Consider the following 15,240-nt stretch of genomic DNA (forward strand, 5'->3'; position numbering starts at 1 on the left):
GAGCAAGCGATTTGCAAATCAAACATTGAACTAAAGTTTAGTATTATACTGCTGTGGTATCGTGGTGAAGATGAATTTTAAAATACAAAACTGGTGTGCACATCCCAAACACACCTGGTGTCTGCGCACACAATAATTGGTCATACAATATGCTAATGTTTCATCTTGACGTCACAACGAAACGGCTTATGACTCGTTTTAAAATGTATTCATTTCATTGACTCAGAGACGACTCTTACTTTTGAAAGACAATAACTTTATATGCGGTGGACTTTCGGATTTAAATGAGCCGTATGCAAGATTGTGGCCAAAACTGGTACTGCAATCACTTTCAAATTACTGTAAAGCGGTGAATCCCTTGACTCGAAGTTGCCAGATATGCTGCAAGATCCAGCAGGAATGTAGGGTGCTACAAGAAGCTTCCAATGGCAAGTGACGAGACCTACACAGTGAGTTTTTTTCTGTTATTTATTTATTTATCACTAAGTATTTTGGATTCATATCGAGTTTTTTTTTGGTTTTGCAACGTTAGACATTTTTTATCCAATTCCGACACATTTGTATCTGCAGCTGTGGTAACTAGAAAAGAGCTGGCAACCCGAATGCCGCAGCACTACTGGCTCTGTGATTGGTAGATCGGTGGAGGGTGGAGCATCAGAACAAAACACAAAATGACAACATAAACATCAGTTGATGGCCGCAACTTCACTTTTTAAATGACAATATCCTGGCCGGACTACTTTTGTCAGTGATATAAGTATTTGAAATGAACATGATTCCTAATGTCTAGTGACATATAAGGGAAAATTTATGATTAATTTAAATAAATTTCTTGCATACAGCTCCTTTAACACTTTGCAGGATGTTTTCATTCACTACATGAAAGGTCATTTTCAAAAATCCATAATAGGGGCACTTTAAATGAAATAAACTTCCCCTCCCACTTGCAATGGCAGCTCTTCTGTGATGAGTATTTACTGGCGCTAACATGAGATTGACCAGTTGCAAAATCACAATGATCCAATCGAATTCCTGATAACAAAAAAAACAAAAAAATTTTTTGAAAAAAAACAAAACAAAAAGAATTGTTGTTGTTCGAGAAGCCGTTTCACTGGGATATATGTCACAATAGTGAAGGAAAGGCTATCGCAACTTCCTTTTCATGCCGACTTTAAGTGTATAACGTGAATTACAGTCAAACTGATTTGCACCCAAATGCACTAAAAAATGGTTTCTCATGCATTCAAGAAGTGAACGGCCAGTTGAAAGAAAAATGGAGCAGTCTGCCATAATGGGATGTCTTATTTCTCATATTAATGGGACGTTTGACAGTGGAATTAATGCTGTGTCAACACTAGAGAAGTATCTTAACTTTTATGGTACATTTGCTACAGCATGATGAGTATGTTCTCGTACACACATATGCACATAAAGGGGTGACTCCAATGGAAAGTTTGGCACAGACCAGGCCCTGGAAAACTCATCTGTGAGATTGCGGTCAGAGCTTAAAGGGTGAAATAGTGGGGGAAATATTTGTGGTAGATGATAAGTCAGCAAACTCAGTGCAAATTGTAAAAAGCTGAAGTCAACATTCATTCCTCAAATTCCTCTCATCCTGTTAAAGGGCCGGGACGCATTAGTCTCTCTTCTCTCATGTGCAGCTTTCTCATGAGCTATTGCAGCCATATCTCAAATGCTTTATTAGGGATTTTGGTTCTCTATATACGTTAAACTGTAAAGCCTGTCACACATCCTTCGTCTGAATTGCATATTTACAGTATTTACAGTATCATAGGCATTCATATTAACTGCACTCACACTGAACAGCACATAATTTCAGCACTGAGAGTGGAACTCATAGAGAACACATTGAAAACACACTGTAAACCTATTAATCACATTTTTGCAATAAAGGCTTCCATGAAGTATAAAGCAAAATAATGGAGTGAACTAATAATCCATTATCTGAATAGAAAAAGTATGCAAGTTATACAGCAGGGAAAGGCATGGGAATCATAACAAATTTAATGATCCATTTTGTTAAGTAATAGCCTAACTATTTGGGAAAAATGTCTGAGAAAACTTCAATAATAAATAAATAAATTTAAAACAGTTCTTCCAAAAGGTTTGTTTACATGTTACACAAACTTTTCAATAGATTTTTAGAGGCAAGTCCAGATTTTTTTATGCAAGTCAAATAATTGATTATTAGAATATTCTAATCAAAAAACATCAAAGCTAAAATGTGAAAATTAATGTATTTCCTTCACCACAAATAATAATATGAATAACAAGTCAACAACTACATTGATTTAGGTTACAGTTAGTTGTAAGCTGTCTGTGTTTGATTTATAAGAACCGTCTCATTTGAGTCATTTGTTTGCAAATCGGACTATACTGAATGATTGGGTTGTATGGTTCTGATTCACTAGAACAAGAACATGAGTTATTTTCTCAGGAATAAGACTACACTGCACAATCTTCCTAACATCTGCGTAAAGGAATTCAGGAAGGACCCAGTCACTTTAGTTAAGTTGTGTTTTTATTTTTACTTTGACGACTCAAAAAACACTTTAGTTTGGGAACTACACTAGATGAGCTGTATGTTTTGTGCAGTACTATTACTGTTACCTTTACTGGGCAATCCTACCGCCTCCTTTGCTTTCCCATCATAAACTACATTTCCCATAACCCAGCGCCTGGACTCATTATGGTCTGATTAAATCCACCTGTGTGTGATTTAACTCATTTGTGTTTACCTTTATAAGCTCTGTGTTTTCACTCGTTGCAAAGTCTTGTTAGTGTTACACTCGCTCTCTTGGTTATGGTTGGGTTATGGTTCTGATCTTCTGCCTTGTTTCCTGTGTTTTGGGCTTTGTTGATATGCCCTGTGGTTCTGATCTTTTCCCAATCATTTGGTTTAAGATTGTGTATTAGCCCTGTTAATAAAGTAAATACTCAATTTTGTAACTTAAATTCACTTTATTTTCTTAGTATTACAGTATTACGCTGTCAGTGTGTGTGAAAACACTATGCAGGGTGTGCCACTGCTGTGACGCTCACAGTCTGGCTTAAATTTCTACAAGAAGGCACGTAGCAATAATTGGTCAAAAGTTCTTGTTTTTCGCATAAAATTCCCATAACATGAAAATGAAGTGAAGGATCAGGAAAAAAACAGATCGGATGGTCTGTGTCGTGGGAAATTGTGTCCTCTTATCGTTTGCCCGCATCTTTTACTCCAGATATTAACCTGCCAAACTGCTGATTTCAATTTCTGCTTTAAATCTGAGTAAACACCCCAAAGCACTGTGTGGAGATGAGACAACAAAATTGTCTGACAGAGAAAAGTTTAATAATGTTCGGTGTTCTTTTAACCTCGCTCTGAGCATGTCTCCCATCTGAGTAATCCAAAAGCAGCTTGACGGAAACAGGAAGTAAGAATGCTCAAAGCTTACCGATTCATGACTGTAGACTGTTCTGAAATGCCTGGAAAAAAACTCTCAGCCCTTAAGGTCAGAAGAATCTGCTTGGACCATCACTGGACATGACAAGTAGCCAGACAAAATTATTAGTTATAGTCCATGATGTCTTATGTCTGGTATTCACAAAAAATATTAGCTTTGTTGAAAAAAATGAGGACACAAATTATATTTTAGTGGTACTTTGTGTGCTTACAGCAAAATGTCTGTCTCAGAATATTTAATGTCTGTCAGTTCCTTTTTTTGGCCTTTGAACTGCGAAAGGTCAAGTTTACTTGACACACGCTCAGCTGGGAAATGTTATTTTACTAGACAAAAAGGCAGTGAAAATAATAAAGACACAAAGGTTTTTCATCTTACCAGCATTCCCTTCTCAACATCGTTACACACAAACAGCACAAACATATAAAATTTACAGCCATCGACGATTCTAAAGATGAATGGCTCCCATCACATAATCCAGATCTGTTCGTAAAAGTGAAGTGTTTTCATTCTAAACAATCTGCATTCAGGGCCATGTCAGGTTATTAGCCTTCAGAAATCCCTGAGCGTAATGTAATATTACACTCGGTTGGTGTTGGATCACTAGAGGACGAGAGAATAACTAATTCTTCCAGAACCCTGCGCTTTATGAACAACCAGCAATAAAGTATATAAACTGAACTATTAGACTTTATAATGTACTTTATAGTCCTCAAGAGTCATTCCAGCCAATCAGATCACAGACTGAATGGGCACTGCCCCATAGCAGCTCCTTGGCATGGTCAACAACAGAGAGGATATAACAGTGCCTACTAATGAAGGAATAAATGTTTGTGCGTTTGTTTTTGACCGTTCAAATGAAGTCAGTGCTCGATTGGACGGCTGACGTGCCCAGACTTGTAAAAAACAAAGGTCTGAGGACTGGCACAAAACATCTTATGAATCTGTCTACATTCAATACGTATAAATTAGAGATTTTGTTTTAATCTTTGTGGTATTTCTCGATATAAAAGAATAATACTTCTTCTAATAAAAGACCCACCAGGGAACTTGGCACTGGTTTCAGTATCCATATTTATGTTCTATTAAACAGGCAAGTGAACTGGGCGGAGCAGAAAAACAGCTGTATTGGTACAAAAACCCGTGGGGTGTCGATTGCCATCCGTCACCTTTAACACTAAATCAACAGTGGATCCAAAGGGTCACGGCCACCTAGCCGCCTTGCAGCGTCCCGCTACGGGAAGCCGGGGCCCGAGCGTCCGCTTTAAGCGCTGCGATCAGCGTCGCCACGGAGCGGATTTTTCTTTGATGAAGCAAACATGCACAGGGCCAAGAACAGCAAGTGCCACTGTCGAAATGTAAATCAAAAAACCACCCGCGTGCACGGTCACACGCGCTGAGAAGTCTGGAGACGCAGTTGCTGCCGTCTAAAAATGCATGAGTAATTCGGCCCATGTAGATGTGCGGTTAGCTGTGGCATGTCCCCCTGGCACCGGCCGAGAGCGAGTAGCCCCTTCATCTCAGTACGGAGTCAGGGAGACAGAGCGAGTAGGCAAAACAATCAGATCCATTTCACATGAGGCAGGAATTCGACCCCTATATCAAAAAGCAAGAGGGAAAAAAGGTGGTGTGCGGGTGCATTTTTATGAGTGATTCTCAAGACATGGTCCAGGCTAAAAATACACTTTATGATGACATATCGGAGCCAATTTTGTTTTTCCTCCGTTTAAGCCCAGGTCCAGAGCACATTTCCTCTGGTATTCCAGCCATATTTCGACACTTATTCAAACCAGATAATATTTTTTTTTTTAACAGAATTATTGGGTTGAGTGTTGTATTGGCAGGGCGAGGGTGAAGTGAAACGGAGGAGGATTCAGGCCGTTTCTTTGGCTTAGTATTACGCATCCCACAAGCATAAATAAAACAAAACTGAACATGAGCTATGACATCACAGGTGCCATAAAAAGCCTAAATTGTAGTCATAATCCAACCAGTAATAAAGGTCGCCGACGTCTGAATGTTTGATTGATTAAGTACATTGAGGTTTTACAGATTATTTGACAAAGAACAATGGAATGATCCCAAACCATAATGATTGAGTGTCAGATGCTGTAATCTTCTAAAACCACAAGAGTATCTTTCATCAAACGCTACTCGATTAGACTGTAAAATGTTTTTCAGACTTTTTCCCGCAGATTATGCCTCACCGACCGCATCTTTCCCTCAAAAATAAGTTTGTTAACTCCCTGCCAAATTAAGCTGAATGAATAACATGAGAAGGTCCTCTAGGGACCTCTTTGTGAGAAATGATTCAATGACTTCCATTACAGCAAGCTGGCTCCTAAACGCTCGCTGAAAAATGTTAACTTGTCGAACGTTTGCTTGGTGATGTCATCGACCAAGGTGAAATAGCAATGCACATTGATCATGAGGACTTTGTGAATCAATGGAACAAGCTGCAAACATTACAGTTTCCCCACACAATCAATTCATCCATGCCTCATTCTGATGTCATAGGAGTTCCCCAAAAGACGTGGGCCGCAGTCGAGTAGGATGCGAGGGAGTGAGAGCCCGACTGCACAGAACTCAAGTGTGTGAAAGGAAGCCCAAATACAAGAGAAAAGAGCGGAAAATGCTCACGGGAGAGCAGGTAATTGCGCTTTACAAAAAGTCCACAGCAGTTTAGCAATGATGCAACCACCGACGTCAATATTTCTTTAAACTTGAGTACAGTCAGCCACAGCAACTAAAACAAAGCAATCTTGTGGACAACACATGTTTACAGAAACCAATAAAGCTAGTTGCTGTATAGTGTATATCAACATCCACCTATAAATTACCTGAATGAGAACTTTTATAATAATTTCTAATAATTAATCATTTATGACAGCACCACACATCCTGAGACATACAGAATATCAGCCAAGCAAGCACAGGAGGCTTCATCAAGCCACAGGAATTCAAATTATGAGCGCAAATGCCACATTTTAGAGTGACCAAACGGTGCTTAGTTTGTATATGTGTGTGGGAGTAGAACCATTACCATGGAGACCCGAAACACTATAGCAATGACTCCCTTTAGAGTCAATTACTCATTTTTTCATGAGCTGAATCAACACTTCAACGTGGGAGTTTGTCTGTGAATACTAAGTATTACCTTGTGCTAAAAAAACACAAGTACAGACAATCACAGCAATTCTTATAATGAAAAATTACCTTAATTGGACGACTTCAGAATGTTCGATTTAAAATCATTAAAAACAGTACTTCTGCTCAGAAAGTAGCAATGCGAAAAATTATCTGACTATATTTATCAATTTACCACAAATCAGCAACTGACTTTTCCACGAGAGAAAAAGCCAAAGAACAAGTTAACTAGCCATGTTAGAAAGATCGGAAAGATCCCATCGGACTAGGGATGCGTTCTTAGGATGTTCATCATGTGTGAAGCCTTGACAACTCACTGGTTGCATGCCCATGACTTTTGTACAACTACTTGTACAACATGAATACTGCTGTAATGAATGCATCACCCAGGTAATTTTACCTTGATTGATAACATCTACACTACACAAGGTTTTGTTGAACTGGCAAGAGCTTTAAACTACAAAACAGTTAAATAATTAACTGAAACCATCTAGAAAGCATAAACATAAATGGGTTGCAAAAAAATGAAAACAGTATAATTTTTTACCTCATGCCGTATTCAAGGCAAATCCCATATTGTCATATTCAGGTTCAAGCGAAAAATCTCTGACATTCAATCAACTTTTGTTATGTTCTTGTTTACAAATTGGTCAGGCTCATGACTTTTACTAGAAAGCGAATACATATGGTGCAAAAACGGCATATGTTTAGCTATTACTGTAAATTGGAATCCTGATAAATTATTTGCTATCTGTAAAGAGAATTATATATAGAGTGCATATGAATCCGACTACTGGCCTGCTGAAAAAGAAAATCCTTAATTGAGCCCTGAAAATTAACAGCAGCACTAAATAAATCTGTGCAAGAATAATTGGGGGAAAAGAAAAGGCAACTCACCAAAGAAAATCACCATTCTCAAAAATATATAAAAAAGACTTTACCTATTAGTGTTAAATATTTTGACATTTTCTGCCATATAACATCATTTTCTGTACAATCAAAAGACTTTACCTATAGGTAGGGTTAAATATTTTGACATTTTCTGCCATATAACATAATTTTCTGTCCAATCAAGCACCAGATCAATGACTTTTTTTTAAACAGATTAAATTTTGTCTTTAAGTTACAGCCTACAGTACACAACAGACTATCACAGATGAATGCAGAATCCTATAATCAATGCTAAAAAAGAAGTCAAACGTTTAAAAAAAATTTCCTATGTGAAACAAGTAAGATATCATGTTCTCTGAAACATGTCAACAAGATCACGCAACACACAACATGCTTCCAAACATTTCACAAAAGTCTCATTTCATTCCTTTCCAGCAATGTAAATATGATGCTCAAATAGGCACATCTAAAACATTAATGTTCCCTTCTGTCAATTGCATCTGATAGGCATTGAAATTATTCACATAATTTGGACGGGGGAGAGTAGTGGAACCAAGTCTCATAAATGCAGACACATTCGAAAAACATTTGGTTTGAATTTGTCAGGCAAACATTTTAATCAAACCCTCTGAGTCTCTTTTGTGACAAGGTATGATTACTAATATAAGTCAAATTTGTATAATCATAAGCTGGAGTACGCGGTTAACTATGTCAGCCCACACAATCCCACGCCATTGTAGCATCATCTAAACAGGGTGACCACCCTGGTCCAATACAAGAGAGCCCCGTTTCTGAGGGACGCACAAGCATGCTCAACATTACTTACAATAAGAGTATCACAAATCAAATATGCACATAAACACATATGCATGTATACACTGAAGAGTATAGACAATAGAGAGTGTGTTCCTTCTACCAAGAAAACAAGCACGTATTAAAATACTTTTATGACAAAAAAGAACCAGGTTACTGAATCGTGTTTGTTTTGCATGCAGTGATCTCACAATGCAATACCATGATGGTATAAGTTATGCACCCAAAAATATCAATTCTGTTGTCATTTACTCACCCTCATGTGTATAACATTCTTTCATCCGTAGAACACAGAAGGCAGAATGACAGTCTCAGTCACCATTCACTTTCATTGTATGAAAAAAAAAAGATGTAATGACAGTGAACTGTGACTGAAACTGTAAATCCCTAACATCTCCTTTTGTGGTCCACAGAAGTAGGAAAGTTAAGTTAGGAGCAATGTGAGGATGACAGAATTTTACTTTGTGGATGAACTCTCTCTTTAAATAATCTACGTAATAATAAATTAATGTAGGCCTATTTAGCGATCAAATAGGATACTTTTAATACCACAAAAAAAAAAACGTTTGCACGTGCGAGTTTAATATCTTAGACAATCTGAAAATAATATCTTGATAAAGTTTTTTAGGGGTCGTTCAAGACACCATAACCTCGGCTCTACCAACGAGGAATTGCCTCAAAATGTGTCAAAATACGGCGACAAGACGATCTTGATAGCCTACAGTTTTGCGGTTGCATATACGCACATATTCATATGTAGATATTAATATGCGTCATTACGCACTCAAATAGCCTATATGACCATATATCGATGTCAGTTTGAGACATGTATAAGGTAAGTTAAAGAAAAAACGTTTCTGAATTTCAATGTATGGCTATCTGGTTATGCAACAAAATAAATGAATAGGCTACATCCAAACAAAATGTATAGTATACAGCCTAGCCTACATATTTTGAATCTATTTAAAAAATGTAAATAGCCTATAAATTTTAAAACTGTCAAAGGTTTTCAAAAACTAACATTTTAGCTCTATTATGGAGATTGACATTTGGCATGATAAGTTACAGAAGCCGCAATAAGCTACATTTATTTTGATGCTAAATATGTTAATGCTATTTGCATTCCTAATTATGCCCACCCATGGCTGTTTTGATTTTAATCCATAAACCACATTAAGATTGCATTAAAAATAGCCATAAAAGTCGATCAAATACGCTCGCAGGTACATACCGTCTCCGGGTGACATGGTGAAGCAGTGGAGTTTGGATGTGTGATGCGCGTGGAGTTTGAGATCTTCAGACCCGCAGCGCATCTGTATCGAGGCGGGATTCGATTCACTGCAGCCGTCAGAAGAGACGCGTTTCGGGCAGATGTCTGTTTTACTGCTGAACATGGAGAAAGTCAGCTCGGTGAAATCTGTCTGATGACTGACCATGCCAAAGAGCGATGCAGGCTTCTGCATCTGGACCTCTGACTTCCAAGTGTGCATGTCAGTCCACGTACAATATAGTCCTTAATCGTTTATTTTACCTGTGGGATGAAGGGTAACACAATGAACTTGTACTTAAGAAACAAAATAGCCTATTATAGCTCTCAAATGACTCTGAAGCAACATGATAAACATATAGCCAAAACAAAACTGTATAATACAATAAAACACTATCCAAAATTAAATGTTGTCGTAGATTTGAAAACATACCTATTTAATCCCTCCAAGGCAAGATAGAGAGGATATTTTGATTGAATGGTGACTCTCAACTTCTGCGTCAAACAGGCTGTTAAATGTGTTCTTACCGACCGCATCCTCTCTCTCGTTTCAGCTGCAATTTTTATGAGTTTTCTATAACATCAATTCTGAAAACCAAAACATGCGTCTATGCTCTGATTGACAGCTCGAAGTGCCAATGAACATACACTGCTGAAAGGGGAGGGACCAATCGGGAACAAACTGGATGCTTGCGATGTGAATGCTGAAATTGATCTTGACCTGGTAATAATAATAGTTTGCATTTATACAACTGAAACAGACATTTATAACTTTTAACAAGCTATGGTATTTATAAGATTCATCATCTCACAGAATCTTGTTATAGACAACAACAAGATCAAGAATAAATAAGATCAATAATAAATATTTCATAATTACCTGTAGGACGATGTGTTATTAACGAAAAAAACATAGCTTTTATTTGTATATGGCTTTCTATTTAAAGGACAAGACAAAAAGGCGTTTTAATGGAAAAATTCTGTCATTAAACATGTCAACAGTGACATCTTATGGACATTTTTAGAAACTAAAATTGGAGCTTCTTATTTAGGCCCATATGTAAACCCAGGAATATACTTTTGTCCTTTCAGAGATGACTGACATTAGTTTAGTGATCAAATTTAGTACTCTTATTGAAATGTGATAATATTTTGTAATTATCATTTAAATCTGACCAATTTTCTAATTGTTTATCATTGGAGTTTCTAATCAAAATGTGTTTTTCTGTTACAAAACAGGGCATTCATACATGTCCACTGTAGTGGACACCAGTTTATCAGGCATTTGGGGAGACACAACAAGTGAATAGGGAAATAATCAGTACATTATTCCTATGAATAATAAATATTATCTGGAAAATGTTGTCAATTATTGCTCCCATTATTACACGTTTTTTCATTACATTTTTCCAGAACACACTAATATGCAAATTGGATAAATGTATAAACAGAATTTATATAATTTATGGCCATTTTACCCACAAATTGCATAAAGTGTAATGGTTTATCAATTAATTTCGTTATATATTTCATAACATAATACAAAGTTTGGTTGAAAAAATACTCAAACCTAAAAACTGATAGGTGATTGACAAACAGTCCTGGTGTCCACTACAGAGGACGTCATATGAATAAAATATATATATATATATTTTTCTTTTAAACAATTATATAAACTATGATACGAAAGCAATATACGGTTTACGTTTACATGCGCATAGCAACAAAGTGAAGTTTAGAATTAGTATGTCTTCTACTGATACGATACTGATGCCTGCAGTCGCTGCAGTCCGGCATTTTTCCTCTTTGTCGCCATCTCTGTTCGAAATCTGAAATTGCAGACAATTAAGCTCGAAAATCCACCAGTACCACTGGAATTAAAAACATTATAAGCTTACCGTTTTGAATTGAGCAAAGGCAAGCAGATAGTTTTGAAAACTAGTTGGTTATGTATTTCTCAAAATATTATTTTGGATAATTTTTAAGCCAAAAAAGTTACAGAAGGAGCTTTAATTTCCTTTCTCACACAAATAGTGATATGAAATAATCAAAATGATACATAAATAATTTAGCCTAATTCATAGTTAATTTCTCTACCTACCCGAGGACCTGATCCTCCTGCTGTGGATAATCAACCAATAATTTTTTTTCTTTTTTATGTTTTGGGGTCGTTCGTGCGTTCGCCTAAAGACCTTGATTTACCAAAAACAATAAGTTCATGCACATTGCGAGTTACAGACTTCTGTGCATTATTATAGTGAAGGCTTTGTGAAACTGAACAGCTTTTTTTTCTACACCAACAACGATTGAGCCAATCAGAGTCGGGTATGGGGCGGGGTGACAAGTGCAGCCCCGCCCCGATCTGCAGGCTGCAGGTCCCTCTCCTATGTTTTGGAGGGAGGTGCGCCTCAACAAGCAAAGCAAAAGTTTTATACTTCTGCTTTATACTTTTCGTTCATGTTGACTCCACGACGCGTGGACTGTTAAATCGTTCTCACGATGGAGACCACAGTGGGATACACGCTAAGAAAAGTTTATGTTTATGTTTCAGCTGTGGCTATGATATTGTTTGCGATCGTGCAACTATCCGCGTTGAAACTCCTGTCAATCATTTCCCCGGGACTGATGAAGAAAATCCATCTAAAAATGGGAGAGAAGTTTACGATGACTCAAAATCCCAAATTCAAATACGAAGACTGGGGTCCGTCTTTCTTTTCTCTGGAGTTCATTAAAACCGTGCTCTCTGTGAACTGGTGCTCGCTGGGCCTGGAGGCGTTTGAGGGGTTCTCTGCTCCAGACACAGCTGTATTTACTCTGGACGGACAGAAAACGAGCATTCGTCGTTTTCTTAAAGGTACAGTCAATAGATTCTATAAATGATTATTATTGGAATAATTAAACTGACTGCACCAGTCTTTATGTTCTATTAAAATATATTCATTTATAACTGTTTAATCATTATTTATAACTAATAATAGTTATTATTATTTTCAGAAAAAAATATGACTGTTCCAACCATTAATTTATGTGTTTATTTAATGGAACAATTAAACTGACTACACTAAGGTTCTGTTCCAATATATTTAAAAAAAAAAAACACTTATTATTATCACTATTATTGGAATAGAGCCTTAGTACTGAATGATGCAGTCAATTCATGTGGCTTCTTCACAGGTAACCGTCCACTGGTTCTAAGTTTTGGAAGTTGCACATGACCCCCGTTTCTCTTCAAACTTGATGAGTTTAAACAGCTTGTCAAGGACTTCAGTGATGTGGCAGATTTCCTCATTGTTTACCTTGCTGAGGCACATGCAACTGGTAAGGACGATAATATTGAAATAAATTTGCCATACTCTTGATATAACACTAACAAATTGGGTTGATGTAACCTTTGCCCGGATTCACTGCAGAGTCATTCACACGTAGAGAATCGAGAGATAAATGTTATGCAATAAGCAAAATGCTTCTGTTTTTTTCATAGATGGTTGGGCCTTTGTAAACAACGTCGATATCAGCGTTCACAAAAACCTGGAAGAGAGACTGGCTGCGGCCCAGATCCTGGTCAAAGAAGACCCTCTCTGCCCTGTGGTCGTGGATGAGATGACCAACATCACTGCCAGCAAATATGGAGCCCTTCCTGAGAGGCTCTATGTCATTCAGAGTGGGAAAATTATCTTTCAGGTGAGCGTTTTGCAATGCAGAGAAACTTCAAACTGCACACAGTACAGGAAATACCTCCAAAGCTTCATAACAGCTCTCGTGAGAGCAGTTGTGAGTGAAACCTTTAGAACATTTTAACCTTGGCCAGAGGCTTTACACACACACACACACACACACTCTTCCTCTTGCAGTAAGAGATTTCACAAGTTCATAGAGGTGACAGGTTTGGAATGAGTTGAACAGCATGGGGTAAAGGGTTTATAGTCGGTCTGTTCTTTTGCTTTTGTTGCATTTTTGTTTGGCAGTGTCTAAATATATTCATCAGGAAGTCCGCAGTATGGAAGGATTTTTACATGCATTTTCTTTCTTCCTAACAGGGTGGCATCGGACCTTGGGGGTACAACCCTAAAGAGGTTCGAAAAGTTCTGGAAAAAATTGAATAAAGGGGAAAAAAGAGTTTTATCCATGACTGCATTTGTATATATTTGCACTGAAATTCTAGTGCCTGAACTCATTTTTTGAGTCCCTGTGTTTGCTTGTGACAGATACAGATCAAACCAGCTGGTCTCTGTGTCTTGATGTTTCAAACAGGGGGATGTCAATTGTAAGTGACGGCAATATATTTTTAATGGAATATACAACCAGTTTTTTTGAACATTTGATTATCATACCAGCATTGTATTCAAAGACTATGTGAACCCAACTATCAGCAGAGGTTTTGAAGGGCATTTTTGCTTTTCTGATTTCTTTTTGTCTGAACTTGTGACTGTAAATGATGCTTACAGGGTAAATCTGTGAACTGTAAACTGATAATCCAGTTATTTGTTCTAAAAAGGATTAAGGAGCACAGTGTTTTTTACAACTATTCAAATTAAAAGTCACATTTTTATTACATATATCATATAAGAGTCAGTGTATATCATTAAATAAATAATGACTACTTAATTTCATATTATTGTGTGCTTGTCCTTCAGTGAAAAGAAACTTGAACTGTTTTTTTTTAACCATGCTTGACCTGAAATATTTCAAATAATCTCTTTTAAGTTGCTCAGGAAATGCAGGTATGAACATGTTCCACACTGCAGTCACTGAACCTATTAAAGACAGAACAGGTTCTCAAAGAATGTAGTTGAGGTATACACTTATTAGCTTCACTAACTTTTCAATACAGTAGATCTTATCAAAATGAATCTATTATTGGCCAGCTATTCAAATGCTAGTAACAATAATCCTAGTCTACATTTGGACACTGCTAATGTACAGTACATGTATAGAATCTGATGCCATCTACTACTGATAATGCTTGCATAATACAGCACAAATGCATGTTTTTGCATAACCCTTGTCCAACCGACATTGTGGTTTATTGCTCTTTTCACTTCTTCAGTCCTCATCATGTCTCCTGCTGCAGGACTATGGCATTTTCACGCAGGAGATCGGAGTCCGTAAAAAGGTCTCTTTAATGTCCTAAGGACTTTTCCATGTGTCATAGGGTTCATTAGGGTTCATTTAGGGTTCATTGAACAAGCATGAAAAACATGTTTAAACCTTTTCCAATAAAGATTTGTAAAGCTTATTTGTATTTTATAAAATTATCTTCAAAATACAGTATCCTGAAGAAGGGACGTTTTCCTTTTTTCTTTTGCTGAGTTTATATAATAAGTACATACACGTCACATATATATGGCATATAAACAAACTTTATTGTAATTAATCGATTTGACAGCACTATAACTATCGGTACTGTTCTTTAGCCCCAATCTCACCTTAACTTTATGACTGCATTTGAACTTTGGGCTCATGTCACATGCTGCATTTGGCAGTCAGGAGGATCCTGTTGTGGTTCCTCACTGACTTTCCAGACGGATCGGCTTTCATTTGTCTAAAAAAGGCTGATATACCACAATGCAGCCAAAAGAGGTCATCGTCTATGAAAAAGATTAGACCACAACAAAATATAACAGTTAGAACTGCTTTGTCTCATTTAAATCAACATATATT

At 37.1% G+C, this 15,240-nt stretch overlaps 2 protein-coding genes across 5 annotated transcripts in view; one reads left to right on the top strand and one right to left on the bottom strand.

The window, feature by feature from the left end:
- The window catches only part of glis1b (GLIS family zinc finger 1b), a 73,932-nt gene extending 62,002 nt beyond the window's left edge, over positions 1 to 11,930 (bottom strand). For 3 of the 4 annotated variants that reach the window (XM_039676390.2, XM_039676381.2, XM_089119746.1), the window contains exons 1-2: positions 10,013 to 11,930; positions 9,544 to 9,843 (exon numbers count right to left, since the gene is read on the bottom strand). In XM_039676390.2, coding sequence (XP_039532324.1) covers positions 9,544 to 9,802 — 259 coding nt within the window. In that variant the 5' untranslated portion in view covers positions 9,803 to 9,843; positions 10,013 to 11,930. Of the gene's footprint in view, positions 1 to 8,568; positions 8,656 to 9,543; positions 9,844 to 10,012 lie in introns of those variants that run through there. The other variant, XM_089119747.1, reaches the window with a different exon arrangement.
- A 24-nt stretch (positions 11,931 to 11,954) lies between these two features.
- dio1 (iodothyronine deiodinase 1) lies at positions 11,955 to 14,189 on the top strand. The gene is made up of 4 exons (XM_039676402.2): positions 11,955 to 12,433; positions 12,754 to 12,897; positions 13,061 to 13,260; positions 13,617 to 14,189. Exons 1-4 carry the CDS (start codon positions 12,079 to 12,081, stop codon positions 13,680 to 13,682), a joined length of 765 nt encoding a protein of 254 aa, XP_039532336.2. The 5' UTR covers positions 11,955 to 12,078; the 3' UTR covers positions 13,683 to 14,189.
- Positions 14,190 to 15,240: the final 1,051 nt, after the last annotated feature.

This window comes from Pimephales promelas, chromosome 14 (assembly GCF_988280905.1).
Source record: "Pimephales promelas chromosome 14, fPimPro1.hap1.1, whole genome shotgun sequence".
Taxonomy (NCBI): Eukaryota; Metazoa; Chordata; class Actinopteri; order Cypriniformes; family Leuciscidae; genus Pimephales; species Pimephales promelas.